General features: G+C 37.5%; 1 protein-coding gene across 2 annotated transcripts in view; it reads right to left on the bottom strand.

The window, feature by feature from the left end:
• Positions 1 to 26,304, bottom strand: part of arid5b (AT-rich interaction domain 5B) — a 337,352-nt gene that overhangs the window by 37,213 nt on the left and 273,835 nt on the right. For both annotated transcript variants that reach the window (XM_062059039.1, XM_062059040.1), the window contains 2 exons: positions 17,179 to 17,231; positions 7,843 to 7,940 (listed from right to left, as the gene is read on the bottom strand). In XM_062059039.1, the coding sequence (XP_061915023.1) occupies positions 7,843 to 7,940; positions 17,179 to 17,231 (151 nt within the window). The remainder of the gene's footprint in view (positions 1 to 7,842; positions 7,941 to 17,178; positions 17,232 to 26,304) is intronic.

Below are 26,304 nucleotides of genomic sequence, written 5' to 3'. Positions count from 1 at the left end.
TCAAATTAATGGGGTAATCGTCGCTTTCTCGGTCCGAATCTCTCTTGCTGCTGGTGTAAACAATAGGGAAATGTGAGCAGCACTCCAGCTTGTGACGTCACGCTACTTCTGGTAGGGGCAAGGCTTTTTTTTATCAGCGACCAAAAGTTGCAAACTTTATCGTCGTTGTTCTCTACTAAATCCTTTCAGCAAAAATATGGCAGTATCGCGAAATGGTAAAGTATGACACATAGAATTGATCTGCTATCCCCGTTTAACTAAAAACATTTCATTTCAGTAGGCCTTTAAATAACGACACATTTTCAATATGTATCCTGTTTGTGTTTGCCAATAGCAAATTCAACTTCAAATAATTATGAGATTTTAAACAATTTTACAGAATTCCTACATCTGTTAACACTGGCTGATCTATCTACTTGTGACTAAAAACTGCCTGCCCAAGTCAGCCGCTTTTGTTGGTGGCGGGGGGTGTATATATTTTCAAGTATTTTTTATATATATATATATATATATATATATATATATATATATATATATATATATATATATATATATATATATATATATATATATATATATATATATATATATATATATATATATATATATATATATATATATATATATACATACATATATATATATATATATATATATATATATATAATCCGTTCATGAATGAGTATACCCGTTCGGCCACCGTGTTCAATGGAGAAGTCTGATGTACAGAATGTGCAGGCAGCATACCCCTTCCCCTTCCAGCTGTCCTGGATGAACTGAAATTATTTTTTTCCAATCATTTTGGAACTTGCAAGCGTACTTCTTCTTCTTACTCGTCGTCGCCATGTCTCTTCTTCGTTCTTCTGCTTCGTCTCTGTTATGTTTTTGGACATTACTACTTGCCGTAGTTTTGAAGCAATGCATGATGGCAATCGGGATGTTGTGTGTCAGTGTATTAACGTGCCGGCTGGAATAAACACACGCTGAGAAATAGCTCTGTGCCTGCCTACTTTATGGCTTATAGATAAACCTATGGATAACGGAGACATGTATCATAGTCTCCTTTTCAGGTGAGAGAGGACGCTAAAGGCAGTGCCTTTAAGGCACGCCCCCAATATTGTTGCCCGGGTGGAAATCGGGAGAAATTCGGGAGAATGGTTGCCCCGGGAGATTTTCGGGAGGAACACTGAAATTCGGAGTCTCCCGGGAAAATCGGGAGGGTTGGCAAGTATGCTAATCAGGAGATTTGATCTTCCTTGCGATTCCTTGACGTTTTTGCCTGTCTACTTCATAATTAAGCCTTTCTTATCTGCACTTTGCTTACTATCCCTGCGTCCTGGGGTCGTGCAAACAGTATTCTCCGTAATGCTGTCGGAAGTCACAAGTAAATAAGCAAAGAATGGCTAGTTTTGATTTTGGTTATGTCGATGTACAGTACGTCAGCCAGTCAATATGCACGTGTTCCATTGTATTTAGGGATGTCCGATAATATCGGACTGCTGTTATTATCGGCCGATAAATGCTTTAAAATGTAATATCGGAAATTATCGGTATCGGTTTCAAAATGATCGGTATCGGTTTCAAAAAGTAAAATTTATGACTTCTTAAAACGCCGCTGTGTACACGGACGTAGGGAGAAGTACAGAGCGCCAATAAACCTTAAAGGCACTGCCTTTGCGTGCTGGCTCACACACACAAGTGAATGCAATGCATACTTGATCAACAGCCATACAGGTCACACTGAGGGTGACCATACAAACAACTTTAACACTGTTACAAATATGCGCCACGCTGTGAACCCACACCAAACAAGAATGACAAACACATTTCAGGAACATCCGCACCGTAACACAACATAAACATAACAGAACAAATACCCAGAACCCTTTGCAGCACTAACTTTTCCGGGATGCTACAATATACACCCCCTGCTACCATAACCCCGCCCCCACCCCCCAACTCAACCTCCTCATGCTCTCTCAGAGAGAGCATGTCCCAAATTCCAAGCTGCTGTTTTGAGGCATGTTAAAAAAAATAATGCACTTTGTGACTTGAATAAAAAATATGGCAGTGCCATGTTGGCATTTTTTTCCATAACTTGAGTTGATTTATTTTGGAAAACCTTGTTACATTGTTTAATACATCCAGCGGGGCATCACAACAAAATTAGGCATAATAATGTGTTAATTCCACGACTGTATATATCGGTATCGGTTGATATCGGAATCGGTAATTAAGAGTTGGACAATATCGGAATATTGGATATCGGCAAAAAAGCCATTATCGGACATCTCTAATTGTAGTCATTGTGCTGTGTCACCGTCTGTAACAATAGCATCTCCTAGGAAACCAGGTGATATGACATACTGTATATGTAAAACCAAACCAAAATATCATCCTTTGTAGCGTCGTTGTGTCGCCAGGACGCGTTTGTGTCTCCACTGGCCAGTTTGTACATTCCCTTCTCCCACTGAATTATGTTTCTGTAGCGCTTTGACTAATGATTAAAGGTGGAAACAAAGACGCCTCCGGGGAGCAAACGCACACTTCAGCGCGCTCGCAAACAGCCTCATTCATCATGCGCCCACAATGGCCGTGTTTGCTGAGCTAATACAAGCCGGCTAATTGCCCTCCGAGCGGCCCGAACCACCGCGCTCAGCTAAAATGACCCCATGGAAGCCGCGCTCATCCTCCATGTTCGTCGCCGCGGTGTGTGTGTGTTATATTATGGCATTGTATTGATTCAGCGTTATTTTCTGTCAGCCGTGAAGCACTCCCAACCTCAGCGGCCTCGTCCTGCCTCCCATGACCCCATAAACATTCACCATCGCCTCACAGAACAGTAGAAAACACAATTTTTTGTCAAATAAATTGCCCAATTTGGTCCATACAACTGTTTTACGCACTTTCAGGGTCAAATGTTCAAGCTCTGGCAAATTACACATTTATTTACATGTCACAATGTTTCTTAACCATTGTTGGCCCCCGAGAGCCCCCCGGCAAAAAATATCTGTTTCTCAGCTGTGGTGCGGTACTCGATTGTAATACACTTTTCCACCACTTGTGGCAGTGATGACAATATCAAACAAACAGAAAAAGTCTGAGATTATGAAAGTCATAGAAAAGTGTCTTAAGCGCAAATATTATGACTGAGGTGATGAAGCTGCATTTTCACTTACATTTCATTGACAGTATAGTTAAAAAATGTATTATCCATCCATCCATCCATTTTCTACCGCTTGTCCCTTTCGGGGTCAATCAATCAAACTTGATTTATAAAGTGCTTTTCATACATAAAAGAAATGCAACACAAAGTACTTTACAGATTTAAAAACAATAACCCAGATGTCCCACATTCCACATCATGGCACTAGGGCTGCAACAACTAATCGATTAAATCGATTAAAATCGATTATACAAATAGTTGGCGATTAATTTAGTCATCGATTCGTTGGATCTATGCTATGCGCATGCGCAGAGGCATTTTTTTATTTTAACTTTTAAATTTTTTAAATTTTTTTAATAAACTTTTATTTAGAAACTGCAACATGTACAAACAGCTGAGAAACAATAATCAAAATAAGTATGGTGCCAGTATGCTGTTTTTTTTCAATAAAATACTGGAAAGGATAGAAATGTAGTTTGTTTCTTTTATCCGATTATTAATCGAAGTAATAATCGACACATTAATCAATTATCAAATTAATCGTTAGTTGCAGCCCTACATGGCACACACGCACACAAATACCAAAAGCACACAGACATATATGAACAAATGAATGCATGGCTGAGTACAGAGGAGACAGGTGAGTAAACACCATCACATATTATATAATAACATTCATTATTAATTGAGTTTATTTATTTTATCACTGCATAATTGTGTGGGTATATACATTTAATCAGGTTTATATGAGTCCCCTCTTATATCATTAATACATTGTTTTTCTTATCAGCCGGACTTAAGGTTTATGTGCGAAATAAAACATTTTTTTTTGTGATTAACACATAGTTTCATATCATTTGACAAAGGTTGTGAACTGTAAGAAGGTTGAAAATTATTCAACTCAACAGTAAGAATAGTATAGCGGTATAGCTCGGTTGGTAGAGCGGCCGTGCCAGCAACATGAGGGTTCCAGGTTCGATCCCCGCTTCCGCAATCCTAGTTACTGCCGTTGTGTCCTTGGGCAAGACACTTTACCCACCTGCTCCAAGTGCCACCCACACTGGTTTAAATTTAACTTACCGTATTTTTCGGACTACAAGTCGCAGTTTTTTTCATAGTTTGGCCGGGGGTGCGACTTATACTCAGGAGCGACTTATGTGTGAAATTATTAACACATTACCGTAAAATATCAAATAATATTATTTAGCTTATTCACGTAAGAGACTAAACGTATAAGATTTCATGGGATTTAGCGATTAGGAGGGACAGATTGTTTGGTAAACGTATAGCATGTTCTATATGTTATAGTTATTTGAATGACTCTTACCATAATATGTTACGTTAACATACCAGGCACATTCTCAGTTGGTTATTTATGCGTCATATAACGTACACTTATTCAGCCTGTTGTTCACTATTCTTTATTTATTTTAAATTGCCTTTCAAATGTTTATTCTTGGTGTTGGGTTTTATCAAATACATTTCCCCAAAAAATGCGACTTATACTCCAGTGCGACTTATATATGTTTTTTCCCTTCTTTATTATGCATTTTTGGCAGGTGCGACTTATACTCCGGTGCGACTTATACTCCGAAAAATTCGGTAGCTATTGGGTTTAACTATGTAAAAGCGCTTTGAGTCACTAGAGAAAAGCGCTATATGAATATAATTCACACTAATTCACAACTCTGTGTTGATATTTGAGTAGGTCAAGGGCCCCTCTGTAGTGGAAAAGTTGGGGCCGGACGTCAAAAAGGGTAAGAACGCCTGGTTTACACTACCAAGTTCGGGGATACTTTATTACACTAAGTAAGTAATGCAGCTGCAAAATGTTATTGAAACATGATCCCAACACAACAAATGCTAACTGTGGAATAATCCGATATATGCTGCAAAGGAGCATGAAAACATGTCATATTAAAATTGTGTTGTGTGTGTTACTTAGTAGAAATAAGGACAGCTTATTCTATTTTGAGCCTTGAGCATAAAGTAGGGGTTATTAATACTTTGGAGTCACACTTGTGAAATTTTGCACAAATATCAAGTACACGTTCTCATCAGTGAATATTTCCTGCTACGGCGCTTGCCCTAAGCGTACAATCGCAGCCTCCCTCGCTCCCCATATGGTGTTGGAATATGACTGTACTGACAGGTGTGTGTGTGTAAGCTTAAACTGTGTTGATGCAACACACACACGCACACACACACACACACACACACACGCACGCAGCACTTGCTGGAGGGGAGAACGACCTGCATCGTGAGCGACCTCTTATCTTTTGTTGGGGAAGTTACTCTTTCTTTAACCTTGGGGAAGTAGGTGTATATGCGTGTGTGTGTGTGTGTGTGTGTGTGTGTGTGTGTGTGCGTATTTGTGTGTGTGTGCACGCTTCACACCCTGAGCGCTCCCTCAGGCTCATGCCCATATGCTTGCTTTAATTTAGTAATAGCGTCTCAGTGATTAGGATGAGGAGTTTCTGCAGTATCTTGATGATGTGTTGAGATGAAGATTACATTACCTCTCTTCATTGAGCCACTCCTCATAGAGGAGGGAGGGACTGAAGGCCGCATACTGTACTTGTACAGAGCGTGTGTGTGTGTGTGTGCGTGTAATTCAAAACACTGCAGTCATTTTCAGCTTTTAAATCATTCCTGCTCCTCACACACGGGTGCCGTTCACAGGCTAATTGGTTCCATAGAGCCGCGAAACTGATCAATTAATCCTGGGAAAATAAGTGAATCTCATCTCATCATGAATTGATTAGGATCCATAAGGAAGGCATTAGAGAGTCAGGCAGATGTGATCCTCTGCTTACATGACGTCCTTATGTTCACCGAGAGTCTGAGGCTCACTTCTTCTTTATAGTTTATTAATATGATGTCAAATGTATTCATATAAAGATGAGATGCCCTCATGAAAGTATTCCTCATTATATCATATAGAAATCCCACGTCGTCAATCAATATTTGATCTTTCTTTCCCTACGAGTTAGGAATGTTGATATTTAAATTAAACATGCGAGACTCTTAATTACTAATTTATCAAACACTTCTATACTAACCTGACCATAATTTAAATATACTCAATAAAGGATTTGAACGCATTAAAAATAAATATATACCGCAAGAGCAGATGCAAATGGATGGCTTTGTTTTTGTGTACAAAAACACAGGTTAATACAAAAAAATATACAATGAAAAGAAAAATACTAAATAGACGCAAATGGATAGATTTAATTATTATGTACACAAACACATGTTAATGAAAAAAATACACAGTAAAAATATCAATACAAAATGATGAAAATTGTATTTGTAATTATATAATGATAATAATTCTATTGAGAACAATGTAATTATGTTGATCATATAATCTCAAAATAAAATAGATACAATAAAAATAAAAATACTAAAAAATTATGAAGATTTTATTTTTAAATTATGATCATCTTAATAATTATATAGTATATGTTGCTTTTATTATTATCATATTTAAAAAAAAGTTTTTCCATCATTTTGTATTTTTTATTGAATCAGTTTTTTATTACTACGTTTTTGTACATAAAAAATAAATCTAGTCTGGGTTAATATTATTCAGAGGTTATAAGAGTAATTATAGTAATAATAATAATAATAACATCAATAATAACAATATCAAATAACAGAAAATAATATTATTAGTACTACTAGAAGTATAATTATTATTATATACAAATTATTTAGTTATTAATAATTAATGATGACTGATGACAATAATATTCATTATTACTACATACAAATTATTTTGTCATTATATTTAAACATTTGTATATAGTAATTATTATTATTACAGAACATACAAATATTATTATTATTATTATAGGGACGGCGTGGCAAAGTTGGTAGAGTGGCCGTGCCAGCAATCGGAGTGTTGCTGGTTACTGGGGTTCAATCCCCACCTTCTACCTTCCTAGTCACGTCCGTTGTGTCCTTGGGCAAGACACTTCACCCTTTGCCTCTGATGGCTGCTGGTTAGCGCCTTGCATGGCAGCTCCCGCCATCAGTGTGTGAATGTGTGTGTGAATGGGTAAATGTGGGAATGGGTAAATGTGGAAATACTGTCAAAGCGCTTTGAGTACCTTGAAGGTAGAAAAGCGCTATACAAGTATAACCCATTTATAATTTATTTATTTATTATTAACATTATCATAAATACTAATAATCATAGCTATTATTTGGTCGTTATCATTATTATGATGATGATGATGATTATTATGATCATTATTATTGTATACAAATTATTTTGATGAATTTTAAAGTTATATATTAAAAATTTAATAAGAAATGTGTAAAACTAAAATTATTCATTAATTATGCAGGACAGAATCCAAAAATTATTAATAGAAATATTATATCCCAACATTTTGATATTGTGTACATTTTCAATAATTTTATTGTATTTATTTAAGACCTAATGTTTTGTGTGTGTTACGTAACTTTCATATACATGATCCACCATACTGCAATGAAACAATGAAATTGAAATGTAATGAGATGACACAAGGGGTTGGGTTATTTCGATAAAAAACATTCCCCTGGACTGAGTGAAACTCATACATTTGTGCTTATGGGTGCAAATACCGAAATGAAACGCATATATTTGTTATTTATGGGAGCAACATCCAATATGGACTGACCTCTCGTAGTGTCTCCGCGTGCAGGTGGCGGCGCTGGTGCTGCTCGGGTTGCCGCCCAACTCGTCGTACACGTGCTTCCATTGCCTGCGAACTGTGATCTGCAGGGGAGGGACACGCCGACAAAAGGAACAATAAGAGTCAGGAGGGAAATTAAGAAAAATATAAAAGGATAAGAGTGGGGGGAGCAGACATCAGCGTGTGTGACGTAATCATTGTGAGCACTTGGGAATGACTGAGTCATAACGTCGCCGGACGCTCAAGTCTTCATCTCGAAATGTTAATAAAGTCATATTTTCCTGCTGGACACCACACGACGCACACATGCTGAGTACTGAGTCACACGTCTTAACCTCTTATGTTTGTTGAAAATGAAATATTAAAAGATTCAAGGATCTTTTTTGTCATACCAGCACACAACATATGACACAGAATTAAGTACCCATTTAGCCCAATGGGTACCACAAAAACATTATAGCAGGGGTGGGCAATTAATTTTTACCGGGGGCCGCATGAGCAACCCGAGCACTGCTGGAGGGCCACATCGACAATATTTCAATTAAATTTTGCTCAATATTATTTTTGATATATACTGTAAGATAAAAAAAATAAATAAATAAAAAAATAAATAAAATAATAATAATAATAATACTTTCATTTAACCTAAATTAACTTTATACCAAAAGCACTGCTTTGGAAATCATTTGTACCCTTTTCAGAGATCACATTTAGTTCCCCTTAAACATCCTCATGTTGCACAATGAAATGAAAGCATAGGATGAAGTGTGCATTCCTGTAACTTTCTCTAGTAACAGCATTCCATGATTAATATAAATAAATTAACATTAATAATAAATGACAGTAAAGCAAGCACACGTGTGACTGAGGAGTCATAGTGTAACTTTGTGTGGTGTTTGAGATGTCCGACTTTTTGTGTGGCCATAAACGCACCAGTGGTTTAGTGGTATGCGTGTTGGTGACAGATGACAAGTTGGTTTTGGCCTGGTTTGTACGGCAGAAAATGACTAGTTTTCCGAGATAGAAGTGTTTTACTCATGTTTTTGGTGTGGTTATGGCCGAATATAAACAGTTTTGCTCAATAAAGTGATCGATATCATTCCTGGCCTCGAAGCATCTCGATGTTCGGTGTTCAATTGAACGGTGTTGACGAACACCGTTAGGGCCGCTTGTTGTCACTGTCACTCAGAGTTGCATTGCAAAATTACACAGAATAAATGTGTTTATTTTGTTTAGAATTCAGATGGGATTTGATTTGGTGCGTGACATATATTTGCTGTGCGCAGAGGACGCTTGAGCAGTGTGCAATTGCGCAGGCGCGCACCTTAGAGGAACCGTTGCTTGGCAGTCCATGTCTTGTTGAAAACTTTCAACATTTTTCAGCATTCGTCATCAACTTTTCTCTTTTTAGCGTCCCGGGTGTAAACCGTGCATCAGTTGTCGCTGTGCACCTTCACTCACAGGTTACACACGGACATACGCCCATAAATAACACTTTTCAAAATAAAAGCAGCACAGTTGTATTGCGCGCACGACATACATGTTTTTTCAACTTTATTTTGTAATTTGTGATTGCAGCTGTTCACATTCACTCACAATCACGCACACGCATACGTCCACACGGAAGTAATACAAATAACGCTTTTCAAAACAAAAGCAGCACCGTTGTATTGCACACTCGACATAGATACTTTTTAAAATGTATTTTGTAATTTATGATTGGCCTCACGCGGGTCGGACAGGGATGCACTAAGGGCCGGATGTGGCCCGCGGGCCGCAGAATGCCCACGTCTGTATTATAGCATAGCTCAGTGGTTCTCGTTTTTTTTCACCAAGTACCACCTCAGAAAAAAAAATGTCTCTCCAAGTACCACTATAATAATCAACATTAAAATACAGTAGCATAGTAGGCCTAAGTATTCACAACAAGACAGTGGTTTTTATTTACTAGTATATTGACTATATTTGGCCACTGTAACATTAAACAAAGTTTGAACAGTAACACTGTGTTCAAATTTAGAGGAAAATCAAGTGCTTCTTTGGCGTACCACTAGACGGAGCCCGCGTACCACTGGTGGTACACGTACCACAGTTTGAGAATAACTGGCATAGATTATAGGAAAAGATTCTAAATAAAATAGAATGTGATCATGTAGTGCAAAAAGATTTTAAAAACAATGACAGCAAACCAAACCAAATAAATCCCAGTATCAACACAGTTGGAACAGGTGTGGAAATACAAGTTATGATTTTAAATAAACAAACATGATTGACAGTAGACAGTTTGGCCTATGTGACTAAGGATGGGTCTTAAAGCCGGTGCTTTTGCGGCACCGACCGCATCCCGCCGGTCTCATCGGGCACCGATTCACGTAAAATCCAAAGGTGCCATCTTATGTTACCTGGGCGGTGCGTGAAGTCACGCCCGGTTGCCGACTTAGCTGGTTCTTTGCACTTCAGCACTTGGCGAGCACTCTAGCAGCACTGACCCAGTAGGCGCAAGACATTGATACAATGTTGATTATTAGAGATGTCCGATAATATCGGACTGCAGATATTATCGGCCGATAAATGCTTTAAAATGTAATATCGGAAATTATTGGTATCAGTTTCAAAAAGTAAAATGTATGACTTTTTAAAACGCCGCTGTGTACACGGACGTAGGGAGAAGTACAGAGCGGCAATAAACCTTAAAGGCACTGCCTTTGCGTGCCGGCCCAGTCACATAATAACTACACCTTTTCACACACACAAGTGAATGCAAGGCATACTTGGTCAACAGCCATACAGGTCACACTGAGGGTGGCCGTATAAACAACTTTAACTCTGTTACAAATATGCGCCACACTGTGAACCCACACCAAACAAGAATGACAAACACATTTCGGGAGAACATCCGCACCGTAACACAACATAAACACAACAGAACAAATACCCAGAACCCCTTGCAGCACTAACTCTTCCGGGACGCTACAATATACACCCCCCGCTACCCTCCCTCCCCAACCCCGCCCACCTCAACCTCCTCATGCTCCCTCAGGGAGAGCATGTCCCAAATTCCAAGCTGCTGTTTTGAGGCATGTTAAAAAAAAAATGCACTTTGTGACTTCAATAATAAATATGGCAGTGCCATGTTGGCATTTTTTTTCCATAACTTGAGTTGATTTATTTTAGAAAACCTTGTTACATTGTTTAATGCATCCAGCGGGGCATCACAACAAAATTAGGCATAATAAGTGTTAATTCCACGACTGTATATATCGATATCGGTTGATATCGGGATCGGTAATTAAGATTTGGACAATATCGGGATATCGGATATCGGCAAAAAAGCCATTATCGGACATCTCTATAGATTATACATACATGTCCTTTAAAACTGATTTTGAAACAACATTGCAAAATAGGTGTACTTGTAAATTGAGACAACGTTGATGTCCAACGTTGGATCTACGTTGTTGGTTGGGAAATGACCAAATTTCAATGCTCAAATCAACGGCACAATCTGACATTGAATAAACTTTGTTAAAAAGCATGTTGTTTCAACGTTTTATTCATGATGTAAAATATTAATGACCAAAATTGAATGGTCAAATCAACGTCAGAACCCAACATTGATCAAACGTCGTGAAAAAGCATGTTGTTTCAACGTTATGTTTGAGTTGCTCAACGTCAGGACCTAATTCAACAAGCTCTCAACATTGTTTCTAAGGCTGAAACGACGCGTCGACGTAGTCGACGTCATCGGTTACGTAAATACGTCGACGCCATTTTTGTGCGTCGACGCGTCGCATATTTACGTCACACTACCGTCATGGCGGAGCGCAAAGCAGACTGTGCGAGCGAGGGGAAAAACGCACGCCAAAAGTCGTCAAAAGTGTGGGAGTATTTCAATACACAGCCTAATAATGTTGTTGTATGCACACTGTGTCGAGCGGAAATGGCCTATCATAGCAGCACAACGGCTATGAACGAACATTTGAAAATAAAACCATCAACCATCAACTAGTCAATCGTCCGCGTTAGCATACGTTGTCATCATTACACAAAAACATGAATGTGTCATTTGTATCTGCTAAGGGTGTAACGGTATGTGTTTTGTATTGAACCGTTTCGGTACGGGGCTTTCGGTTCGATACGGGGGTGTACCGAACGAGTTTCTAAGCTAAAGCTAACTTTAGCTGCTAAAGTCTTAACAAGTTGCTTTGCTCCTCTGCCTCTGTCTCAGCACGCAGCATTGTCCCACCCACACAACCATCTGATTGGTACACACGAAGCATTATCAGCCAATCAGCAGTGTGTATTCATAGCGCATGTAGTCAGGGCTTCAGCGTGGAGCAGATAGGTGTTTAGCAGGTGAGCATCAGGCAGCGGACTCTCCCCAAATGATAATAAACACCTCCCAGTCAACTACTAGTAACATCACTATGAGCCCGTTGACCTACTAGAAACTTAAACTGCAGCTCAGCTCGCTCGCAGTCCTGGTTTGAGGTGAAGGCTAATTACCTCTCAGTTCCAGCCACATCGACCCCTTCTGAGCGCCTATTTTCAGCTGCTGGGAATATTGTAAACAAGAAAAGAAGCAAAGCAAGTAGACATGCTAACCTTTCTTCATTACAACTGTTAGTCACTCACTGGAATGAGTAGAATTGGTTATTGTGTACTGTGTTGGACTGGATGTTTATTTTGCACATTTTAAAAGCAATACTTAATGTTTACATTGCTCCAGAATATTTAGATTGGCACTTTTTTGTATTGGATGTTTATCTTTATTTTTGCACATTTTAGCAAATAAGTAATACTTTCACTTTTGTTGAAATGTTTACACTGTTATTACAGAATATTTCGTTTTGCACTTTTTTGTATTGGATGTTTATCTTTATTTTTGCACATTTTAAAGCAAAATAAGCAATACTTTTACTTTTGAAATGCTTATACTATTGCAGAATATTAAGATTTGCACTGGATGTTTACTTTTATATTTGCACATTAAAAAGCAAATAAGCTACTTTTAATTTTGTTAAATGTTAAAAGTTTTAAATGTTTACATTGTTACAGAATATTTAGTCATGTTGTTGTCAATGTTGACTGAGTGGCCATACTTCTTTTTTTTTGTAAATAAAAGCCATGCCTTTTGAAAAAACTGGCCCACATTTATTTTTTCATCTTCATTTTGAATAAATAAATAATCGGTAAAAGGAAAAATAATCTATAGATGAATCGAAAAAAATAATCTATAGATTAACCGATTAATCGAAAAAAATAATCTATAGATTAATCGATAGAAAAATAATCGTTAGCTGCAGCCTTAATTGTTTCAATGTCTTGTGTCTGCTGGGGAGGGCGGATGCAACCAAACTACCTCATGATAAAGTTCCAATTTTCAATACTTAAAAAGTATTTGACTCTAAAAAACGCTCCAACTTAAGTTAAAGGGCTACTGAAATGAAATTTTTTTATTTAAACGGGGATAGCAGATCTATTCTATGTGTCATACTTGATCATTTCGCGATATTGCCATATTTTTGCTGAAAGGATTTAGTATAGAACAACGACGATAAAGATTGCAACTTTTGGTATCTGATAAAAAAAAGGCTTGCCCCTACCGGAAGTAGCGTGACGTAGTCAGTTGAACATATACGCAAAGTTCCCTATTGTTTACAATGATGGCCGCATGAAGTGAGAGAGATTCGGACCGAGAAAGCGACAATTTCCCCATTAATTTGAGCGAGGATGAAAGATTTGTGGATGAGTAAAGTGCAAGTGAAGGACTAGTGGGGAGTTGAAGCTATTCAGATAGGGAAGATGCTGTGAGAGCCGGGGGTGACCTGATATTCAGCTGGGAATGACTACAACAGTAAATAAACACAAGACATATATATACTCTATTAGCCACAACACAACCAGGCTTATATTTAATATGCCACAAATTAATCCTGCATAAAAACACCTGCGTGTTTGTTACGCTAGCTCCTAGCTCCTCTGCTAGCTCCTAGCTCCATAGAACACGCCAATACAATTCAAACACCTGATCAACACACACAATCACTCAGCCCAAAAGACCGTTCACCTAACCCAAGGTTCATAAAGCTTATATATTTTAAAAAAGTTACGTACATACGCAAAAAAAAGTTGCGCACATACGGTCAAGCGATCAAATGTTTAGAAGCCAAAGCTGCATACTCACAGTAGCACGTCTGCGTCTTTGTCATCCAAATCAAAGTAATCCTGGTAAGAGTCTGTGTTGTCCCAGTTCTCTACAGGCGTCTGTGTATCGAAGTCAAAAGTCCTCCTGGTTAGAGTCTCTGTTATCCGAGTTCTTCCATCTTGACTGCATCTTTCGGGAATGTAAACAAAGAAGCGCCGGCTGTGTACTGTTGTTGCTGACTACGTTCGAAAAATACGTCCATTTCGCACCGACAACTTTCTTCTTTGCTTGCCCAGCTTCCTTCTCCATAATGCAATGAACATGATTGAAACAGATTCACAAACACAGATGTCCAGAATACTGTGGAATTATGAAATGAAAACAGAGCTTTTTCGTATTGGCTTCAATGTGGAAGGCATACCCGTGTTCGCCGGTCTACGTCACGCGCATACGTCATCCTCAGAGGTGTTTCGAACCGGAAGTTTAGCGGCAAATTTAAAATGTCACTTTATAAGTTAACCCGGCCGTATTGGCATGTGTTATAATGTTAAGATTTCATCATTGATGTATAAACTATCAGACTGCGTGGTCGGTAGTAGTGGGTTTCAGTAGGCCTTTAAGTAAAGCTCCATTTTTCCAAAAAATGCGCTATACATTGGCTGATATACATTGGCTTTGCTATTGACATGCTCCTGAATAGGATTGGCATGTTTAAAACTTCCAAATTTGTTTATGAAAACTAAGTACAACAAAAATGCACTTGGCAGCTGATGCGTAATGAGTGCAGTACTAACAGTATCAACAATTTTTAGGGCGCAACACTAAACAAACAAACAAAAAAACCCACACCATAAACAATACACCACTGCCATCTAACATCTTGGACTTGCAACTGTAATTGCAACTTAATGTCATACTTGCAAATGATAATATGATGATAATAAAACAAGATATAACGACTGGACAGCAGTGATCCGAATCAGCTCATTTGCATTATCAAAAACAATTATTATTTATTAACACACACAAAAGTATCGAAAATGTGTATTGTTGAGTACCGGTATTGATTTAAATGTGAACGGAACCCATCTCTGTATGTGACATCATTGACAGTGTATACATATATATTATTTACTAAAAACAGTAGGTTTAAAAAACCCCGAAAAACACCGTATTTTCCGGACTATAAGGCGCACTTCAAATCTTTTTTTTCCCCCCTCAAAACTCGACAGTGCGCCTAATGTACGGAATAATTCTGGTTTTACTCACCGACCTCGAAGCAATTTTATTTGGTACATGGTGTAATGATAAGTGTGGCCAGTAGATGGCAGTCAAACATAAGACATATGTGGTAAGAGGACTGACGCAATATGACTCTGGTAAATAACACTGACTTTTTATATGTTCCATTGAAAATGTAGAACATTACACACGGTGCTCAAAAATGCATTAAAATGTTTTAGTACATCTTTGGTAAGCTATGAAGCCGCACCGCTTGGTGGATTGTCGGCGCATTAAACATAGGAGTATTATTATGGTGTGTGTATAAGGTAAGACATATTATCTGGCGTTTTGTTTCGCAATATTACGCAAAAGCAACTTTTCGTACTTTTTGGTACCTGCTGATGTGTATTTGGGATCTGCATGAATCCTGAAAAATTGCACGCGTCCGCCTTTTTAGTCTGTGCCGACTCCGCAGTCGATAAGCTTCTTCTTTTTCTCTATCTTGTTGATACGGGACATTCACCCAAGGAACTTTAGTTATTAGAGAGTTCCGGCCGGACGTTTTTTCACGGGACACATTTCCGGCCTTGTTGTTGTTTCCGGATGAGAAGATGCTGCTCCGTTATTGATTTAAGTAAAGTCTGAATGTCATTTAAACAGTTAGCTCCTTTTGACACTTCTTCAACTCTCGTCCTTGCACGCTACACCGCTACAACAAAGATGGCGTGGGGGAAGACGCTGTCGAAGGTGAGCCACGTAAATAAGACCGCCCACAAGACGACGCAGAAGCGACTGTCAGAAAGCGGCTTGAAAATGATCTGTAAAACATAATCTTATGTAACATTTTGACCAAAGAACCACCATTACATGTTATGTAGACCAGTGGTCCCCAACCACCGGTCCGCGGACCGATTTGTACCAGGTCGCACAAGAAATAAAATAAAAAAAATTATTTTAAAAAAAATAAATAAAAAATATGTATATTTTTTATTAAATCAACATAAAAAACACAATATATAGATTATATATCAATATAGATCAATACAGTGTGCAGGGATACAGTCCGTAAGCACACATGATTGTAATTCTTTATGAAAAAAAACAAAAACAAAAAAAACAACCCCCCGCCCCCCCGCCCCCCCCGGTCTGTGGGACAAATTTTCAAGTGTTGACCGGTCTTAGCTACAAAAAGGTTGGGGACCACTGATGTAGACCACAAGGAAGTGTTTTCAATTTAGAAAAATTAATAATAATAATATGACCCCTTTAATGCGCCTTATAATCTGGTGCACCTTTTATATGAAAAAAGATCGAAAATAGACCATTCATCGGCAATGCGCCCTATGGTCCGGAAAATACGGTAGTTTTGACATGGGATATTTTGCACAGTAAATATACGCGTCCAACTCTGTGGGAAGGCATCTTTTTCTGCCCTGAGTGCACAAAGCCAGGAGCATAAAGGCACACTTGGATGGCTGTGGTGCACATTTCCACCTCCTGGAGGTGCATTGTCCCAATACTTTAGTCCACATAAGCCTGAGGAGTCAACAAAAGCTCAACGTGAAACATGAAAGAGTCGTCATCATCATCAGATAACAGCCTTTTAAAATACGAGACGCTTCCTGTTTTGATGACTTCAGCAGCAAGTCTATGAAAGGAGGGTGTGTGTGTATGCGTGTGTGTGTGTGTGTGTGTGTGTGCGTGTGGAACAGAAAGAAAAAGGGGGGCAATCAGGCTAATCTTCTGTAGAACAGCACGTGTTTTCCACTGCTTTGAATTTGGAATCCAAACAGCATTTTCTCTAGAATAAATAAATAAATAAATGTCCGCTTCAAACAACACTTTTTACTTGGGACAATCGTGGCTGAAATACCGAGGAAGGGGGGCTGAGAAAGACAAGAAGAGCGATACGGGGAGGAAATATAACTGCAACATATGTGAACGCTTACCAGTTCATATCCTCCCAGCTTCTGAGCAGCTTGAAACATGGTCCATAGATTGACTGTGGGCACACAAACAAACAGACATTAGAGTAAATACACCTTATATATGATATTACATATTACACAGTATAAGACATCCCATTTAATTGTGTGCCTAATAAAGTGTCTCAAAAAAGTGAGTACACCAATCACATTTTAGCAGGCATTTTGGTAACAGTATGTCTGGTTCAAGCATAATTAAAGCAACATTAGATGCACTTTAGAGTAGTCAGTGTACAACTTGTATAGCAGTATAGCTTTACTATCCACCGAAAAGGACTCGACACACTGTGTGTGAATGGATGGCAACACGAGTGAGCAGCAAGATACGTGTGTCTTGCTGACAGTCGCACACGGTGCACGAGCGCTGCCATCACGAGAGAGCCGTGGTTCCTGGAGAGGAGGCATGAATTCCCAACATGTCAGGTGATGAAACTGGGCTGCATGGCGGTTTTTCCAACTGGGGTACCAGTAATAAGTTGTGCAATCCACATTCAAGAGGATTAAGGCTGCAATCGATAACAATGTCGCTAACACCAACCACACTATTCAGACATGTTTTCTGTGGCTATACTGACTGACAAATACTTACACAATGTCTGTGTTTACTATTTTTTTTAGTAGATATTAATGCCATTCAAGCTGTACACTGACTTCTCTAACGTATATCCACATTTCCTTGTCCCATGACAGGATATATTACAATGTTTGCCTGTGCAGTCCTACCTCACCACTTGAGCTTAAAATATTGAGGCTTCACCACATTACAGATTTTTAAAAAGCATATTCGACATAATTTTGGCCTAAATCAAGTCATGTATTACAGCGCAAAATTTGTCTTTGTTTTCTATTATTATGTTCAGGCGATGGACAGATATTCGCCGGGTTAAAGACAGTGTTGGGACTAACGCGTTAGTGCAACGCCGTTATTTTTTATTTTTTATATTCAGTAATTCAGTTACCGTTACTACATGATCGGCAGTCCGATATTATCGGCCGATAAATGCTTTAAAATGTAATATCAGAAATTATCGGTATCGGTTTCAAAAAGTACAATTTATGACTTTTTAAAACGCCGCAGTGTACACGGACGTAGGGAGAAGTACATAGCGCCAATAAACCTTAAAGGCACTTCCTTTGCGTGCCGGCCCAGTCACATAATATCTACGGCTTTTCACAGACAAGTGAATGCAATGCATACTTGGTCAACAGCCATACAGGTCACACACTAAATAGGTGGCCGTATAAACAACTTTAACACTGTTACAAATATGTGCCACACTGTGAACCCACACCAAACAAGAATGACAAAACACATTTCGGGAGAACACAACATAAACACAACAGAACAAATACCCAGAACCCCTTGCAGCACTAACTCTTCCGGGACGCTACAATATACACCCCCCCGCCAACACCCTAAACCCCACCCCCCCAACCCCGCCTACCTCAATCTCCTCATGCTCTCTCAGGGAGAGCATGTCCCAAATTCCAAGCTGCTGTTTTGAGGCATGTTTAAAAAAATAATGCACTTTGTGACTTTAATAATAAATATGGCAGTGCTAACTTGAGTTGATTTATTTTGGAAAACCTTGTTACATTGTTTAATGCATCCAGCGGGGCATCACAACAAAATTAGGCATAATAATGTGTTAATTCCACGACTGTATATATCGGTATCGGTTGATATCGGAATCGGTAATTAAGAGTTGGACAATATCGGAATATCGGATATCGGCAAAAAAGCCATTATCGGACATCTCTAATAATTATATATTATTGTATATTTTTTAAAATGTCAGCGCATGTAAATGAGGATATTAAATGTCTGAGACTGCAGGCAAAGGCCGCATGGTTAATAATGTCTACTAGTCACAGGTTGTGCTGCATCTTACTTCATGCCAAAGAAAAAAAACATTAGTTTTCATTATATCTGATCCAAGATGGCTGACGGAGCTTATTAGCTTACATCGGGACGAGACACAATTTGCAAACAATCCAGTTGAGACAAAATTATATTTATGATGTATGTCTTTGTTGTTTGCTTTGAATTAGTAAAAAAACAGTATCAAGCAGGGTTGCACGGTTTTGGGGAAAAAACCTAATTGCGATTTTTCTCTCCAAAATTGCGATTTGGTTCTAGACTTTATAAATATAAATGCATACAATTGCGAAAATAACAAGTAAAGGAAGACATGTTACTTTTCTCAATTAACCTATTCTTGTCAAAACATCTGAACAATATGAAATAGTTTACTTAAAAAAATATTTCGCTTAATGCAGACAGACTTTGTCTACATCATGCTCCTAAACGGAAGAAATAAGCGATAAAAACAACACAGTGTTTATAATGTAGTGTAATCATAATATGTAATATTAATGCAAGTAACCATTTAAAAGGATATACATTTTGTGCTGTAATTGGAGGGTAAATAACTTTGTTATACTGAATAAATAAACAAACGAAAAATAAAACGGACTCTCATTTCTGTAAGCAAAAATGTAACTTAAAAAAAGGAATAATGAACATTTTGAAATGCATTTTTTTCGCAGTTGGAAAAACTAGGTCGGGTTGTCCTTTTTTGTTGTTACCATCGTGGCATTCTTGATCGTTTGTTTGTGTTGATGGGCTCATATTGCCCATCCCATTTGAAGATGAAATATTCCCACAACGGGACATTTGGCTTTCCTAGTTTTGGTTACTTTGCGGAACTTCTCACTGGCGAGTCCTGTGTGTTCGGTCTCGCTGAGTCGGTCTACGCCCACCGAGACAACGATTGTGAATGACTGAAAAGAGGGCTCACTGCGTTCAGTTAATTCTACTGTTAAATAAAGGCGTGATGACGTGATGAAAGCGATGCATAGAGTGAGACCTCTTTCTCTCTGTTTGAAGCAACAAACGAAGAAACCAGAGACTCAACAATTCTGATTGGCGAAGATGTCTGTCACTCAAATGCCGGTGACTGCAGAGAAAAAATAACCCCTCACCCTCTTGCGATTATGTTATTGCACTAATTAAAACCTCAGCGTCGATTCGATGGTGATTAATCATGCAGACCTAGTATCAAGTGTGTTAAAAAGGCTAAAATGTGACTTATTTTAATGGAGAGTGGAACCTTTTAGGTATAATGTGTCATTTAAAAACAAAATACATTTTTGAGGCTGCGAGCAAAAATGCTATTAGCACGTTGACGACAAGAAGTGGACAACGAACAACGCTGTTGTCAACAAAAGTACCAAAGTTAAGTAACGCTCTTGTAGCAATTGCGATTAATCCAAATTCAAAAGTGTGATTAATCGGATTTAAATCATCGTTTCACGGCGTGAGTTAAACCATTAAATACAGTATGTGAAATTACCTTAATATATTGTCTTTGTGATGTATGTTTTTCAACATTTTAATATTAGCCAATGTTAACTTCTTTTGACACCTGCACTTTAAAAAAGTGAGGTTGGGTATGTGTAATCATGTGTCACATGATTCTTTTTAATTAGAGATGTCCGATATTATCGGCCGATAAATGCTTTAAAATGTAATATCAGAAATTATCGGTATCGTTTTTTTTATCATCGGTATCTTCTTTTTTATTTTTATTTTTTTAAATTATTAAATCAACATAAAAAACACAAGATACACTTACAATTAGTACACCAACCCAAAAAACCTCCCTCCCCCATTCACACTCATTCACACAAAAGGGTTGTTTCTTTCTGTTATTAATATTCTGGTTCCTACATTATATATCAATATATATCAATACAGTCTGCAAGGGATACAGTCCGTAAGCACACATGATTGTGCGTGCTGCTGGTCCACTAATAGTACTAACCTTTAACAGTTAATTTTACTCATTTTCATTAATTACTAGTTTCTATGTAACTGTTTTTATATTGTTTTACTTTCTTTTTTATTCAAGAAAATGTTTTTAATTTATTTATCTCATTTTTTTTTTTTTTTTTTTTAAAAAAGGACCTTATCTTCACCACACCTGGTTGTCCAAATTAGGCATAATAATGTGTTAATTCCACGACTGTATAAATCGGTATCGGTTGATATCGGTATCGGTAATTAAAGAGTTGGGCAATATCGGAATATCGGCAAAAAGCCATTATCGGACATCCCTATTTTTAATGCCATGATATTTTGGTATCACCAGTGGTTCACTTTTTTATACACTTGTAAGACAGTTAAGTTTTTCAGGGAAGCAAATCACGCTGGTATTAGGCCTTTATCATTAAAGCTACTGTAGGACTGAGCATTATATCATTTTTTTATGTCGGATGATTGCGAGTGGCAAACTTCTTTTTACACTTCTAAGACAACAGGGAACACAAAACACCCTCGTATTACGTACATATAACATATTATGCATTATAATTGTATTTATTCACCAATAAACGTATTACTAAGCATTATTTTGATACACAGTTACAAGTGGCAAACTTCTTTTTTACACTTGTGGGACAACCAGGAACACAAATCTCCCTTGTATTATGTACATATTAAATATTTATAATATTATTCATTAACCAACAGAGGCATCACTAAGCATTATTTTGAAGCACAATTAGAAGTTGTAAACTATTTTTTTTACACTTGTAAGACAACCAGAATCACCCTTGTATATTGTACATATTATGCATTATAATATTATTTATTCACCAATAAATGTAATATTAAGCATGACTTTGAAGCACAATTACACGTTTTGAACTTCCTTTTACACTTGTAAGACAGCCAGGACCACAAATCTCCTTTGTATTATGCACATATTACATATTATGCACTATCATCGGGGCGGTATAGCTCGGTTGGTAGAGTGGCCGTGCCAGCAACTTGAGGGTTCCGGGTTCGATCCCTGCTTCCGCCATCCTAGTCACTGCTGTTGTGTCCTTGGGCAAGACACTTTACCCACCTGCTCCAGGTGCCACCCACACTCGTTTAAATGTAACTTAGATATTGGGTTTCACTATGTAGAAGCGCTTTGAGTCACTAGAGAAAAGTGCTATATAAATATAATTCACATCATATTATATTTTCACAAATAAACATAAAACTAAGCATTATTTTGATGCACGATTACAAGTTGTGAACTTATTTTTACACAATTAGGAATGCAACTTATCGTATCGTAACATGACTTTGTTGAGCATTAAAGATCATTCTAAGCATTATTTTGACGCACGAATACTTTTTACACTTGAATGAGAGTTTTTATCGCTAAACATGGTGTTTAAAACATTGCCTGTCATGTTATTAAAGGTTTAATGATGGTGACAGTCCATCCAAACAGTTTTCCCACAACTCTGAGGTCTAGTTGCAAAGGATGGTTTTGGGCCTTAAAGGGTTTACTGTGTTTACATTTGAGCTGAAGTGAAGTGAAGCTGGTTTTATTTGTGCCATTTGGACGTCTTTGCTTTCAACCGCACCAAGGACCGTGGATGAAAGAAGAGACTCTAGTTTGTGCGGCGTAATGGAATAACACGACTGCGTTATTCCTCTAAAGTTGTCAAATAAAGTGAAATGATGTGGTGCTCAGTCTGGATGTAATTGCAGGGTGACGAAGATAATCCCGAAAATTTAAGAAAAGAGTACATGATTTCTCTTTGAAACGAAGCCAGGTGGAGAGCTGAAGTTTCAAAAAGCGCCCGCAAACAGTTGAAGTACAACAGCCGCAGCGCTGATGATGGGTGTCGACTTTATTGGAACACGCCAAAGGAATGTGGAAATGACATATTGCCGTATCGGCTAAATGGAAAGCAGCTCTTTTGCCGCCTTCACACCAAGTAGATGAATTTAGAGGATTGGTGCAACCACTGACAAAGACACAAATAGCATTGTTGCTGCTATTACTCCATCGATTTTATTGACCATGAAAATGACTCAATGTGTTGTTTTTACTATTGACATACTTAGCTAAAGTATGTCTATACACAGTGTGAAGCCACATCAAAGTAACTAACTCTCGCCTTCAGGGTGGCAAATAAACTACATTTTTGCAAGTCACACTATCACTGGAGGACCAAATAAACTACATTTCTTTCCAGTATCACTATCACTGGAGGACCAATAAACTACATTTCTTTCCAGTATTACTGGAAGATGAATAAAATATATTCATTACTAGTATCACTATAACTGGAGGACAAATAAACTCATTTTTTGAAAGTACCAATATCACTGGGGGAAAAGAAAAGACTACAATTTCTTTCCAGTACCACTATCACTAGTGGACATATAAACTACATTTTCACAAGTAACAATATCACTGGAGGACAAATAAACCACATAACTTAAAAGCATCATTATCACTGGATGGCAAGTAAACTACATGTCTCAAAAGTATATATACTCTATATTTTTTACAGTATCACGTGAAGAAGAATAAACTATATTCATTACTAGTATCACTATAGGACAAATAAACTCATTTTTTTGCAAGTATCAATATCACTGGGGGAAAAGAAAAGACTACAATTTCTTTCCAGTATCACTATCACTAGTGGACATATAAACTACATTTTCACATGTAACAATATCACTGGAGGACAAATAAACCACATATCTTAAAAGCATCATTATCACTGGATGACAAGTAAACTACATGTCTCAAAAGTATATATACTCTATATTTTTTACAGTATCACGTGAAGAAGAATAAACTATATTCATTACTAGTATCACTATCACTGTAGGACAAATAAACTAATTTTTTTGCAAGTACCAATATCACTGGGGGAAAAGAAAAGACTACAATTTCTTTCCAGTATCACTATCACTAGTGGACATATAAACTACATTTTCACATGTAACAATATCACTGGAGGACAAATAAACCACATATCTTAAAAGCATCATTATCACTGGATGACAAGTAAACTACATGTCTCAAAAGTATATATACTCTATATTTTTTACAGTATCACGTGAAGAAGAATAAACTATATTCATTACTAGTATCACTATCACTGTAGGACAAATAAACTAATTTTTTTGCAAGTATCAATATCACTGGGGGAAAAGAAAAGACTACAATTTCTTTCCAGTATCACTATCACTAGTGGACATTTAAACTACATTTTCACAAGTAACAATATCACTGGAGGACAAATAAACCACATATCTTAAAAGCATCATTATCACTGGAGGACAAATAAAACACATATCTTAAAAGCATCATTATCACTGGATGACAAGTAAAATACATGTCTCAAAAGTATATATACTCTATATTTTTTACAGTATCACGTGAAGAAGAATAAACTATATTCATTACTAGTATCACTATCACCGTAGGACAAATAAACTCATTTTTTTGCAAGTATCAATATCACTGGGGGGAAAGAAAAGACTACAATTTATTTCCAGTATCACTATCACTAGACATTTAAACTACATTTTCACAAGTAACAATATCACTGGAGGACAAATAAACCACATATCTTAAAAGCATCATTATCACTGGAGGACAAATAAACCACATATCTTAAAAGCATCATTATCACTGGATGACAAGTAAACTACATGTCTCAAAAATATATATACTCTATATTTTTTCCAGTATCACTGGAAGAAGAATAAACTATATTCATTACTAGTATCACTATTACTGGAGGACAAATAAACTACTTGTTTTTGTTGCAAGTATCAATATCATTGGTGGAAAGGAAAAGACTACATTTCTTTCCGGTATCACAATCACTAGTAGACATACAGTATAAACTACATTTTCACAAGTAACAATATCACTGGAGGACAAATAAACCACATATCTTAAAAGCATCACTTTCACTGGATGACAAATAAACTACATGTCTCAAAAGTATAAATACCACTGGAGGACAAATTAATTATATTTCTCACACATCACTTTCAGTGTGAATGTGAGTGTGAATGTTGTCTGTCTATCTGTGTTGGCCCTGTGATGAGGTGGCGACTTGTCCAGGGTGTACCCCGCCTTCCGCCCGATTGTAGCTGAGATAGGCTCCAGCGCCCCCCGCGACTCCGAAGGGAATAAGCGGTAGAAAATGGATGGATGGACACATCACTTTCACTGTGGGACGAATAAACGACATATTTTACAAGTAGCAATATCACTGGAGAACAAATGAACTACACATCTTATACAAATCACTGTAGTACAAATAAACTACATTTATTCTGAGAATCACGGGAGGACAAATAAACTACATATCTTACAAGTAGTACTATCACTGGAGGACAAATAAACAACATTTTTTACAAAGGATCATTAGAGGACAAATAAACTACATTTCTTACAAGTATCACTATTACTGGAAGACAAACTACATTCTTACATGTCTAATAAAAAGTGGATTAAAAAGTAAACAGGTGTAATGTAACAAAACAACTGAAATGTTGATGCTAATTACACAAAGCTGACATGGTGGCAGTTTTTTTTGTCTTTAGAAATGTATTTATTGTATTGGTTTTGAAAAAAATATATCAAAAAGTTCTTGGCATCCTTTGATTTTTCAGTGTGTGGCCCCCAGTGGAAAAAGTCTGGTAACCACTGCATTAGCATATGTGTCATATATCATGTATCATGAATACATTGGAATGTTCTCAGCATTTTTTAGGCGGGAAATGCCTGTAAGTGGCCCCACACATACTTTAATGTTTCGATATTGGGCCCCTGGTGTGAAAAGTGGTGACACTCCCGCGTTAGGAGCATCGTATTCTTGGCAACATGCTCAAACGTCCCACTCCACTTATTCTGATTGATGCAAATATTGAAGTATTTTGTGTGTCACACCAAACACATGTTTGCTTCTAGTCTTTAACATATCTCTTTGGCGGGCTTAGAAATACAAAAAAAAAAAACAACCAAAGGGAGGCCTTCGCCCGAAGGAGAAATCCATCAAAATTCAATCTGTGCTTACACAAAGCCTTGCATTTGTCAAAATGACATTTTCCTATCTGCGCGTTTGACAACATTGATTTTTTTTTTTTTTTTTTTTTCCTGCCCTCTCTGCCCGCGACCGTTGTCAATGCACGGCTGGAATAACAAAGGCAGCGTGCAAGGTAGGGATGATTGAAGTGCAGCATATTGTGTTGTCCGACTGCATGAT

Source organism: Entelurus aequoreus, linkage group LG09 (genome assembly GCF_033978785.1).
Source record: "Entelurus aequoreus isolate RoL-2023_Sb linkage group LG09, RoL_Eaeq_v1.1, whole genome shotgun sequence".
Classification (NCBI taxonomy): domain Eukaryota; kingdom Metazoa; phylum Chordata; class Actinopteri; order Syngnathiformes; family Syngnathidae; genus Entelurus; species Entelurus aequoreus.
This window is presented reverse-complemented; position numbering and strand designations above follow the sequence as displayed.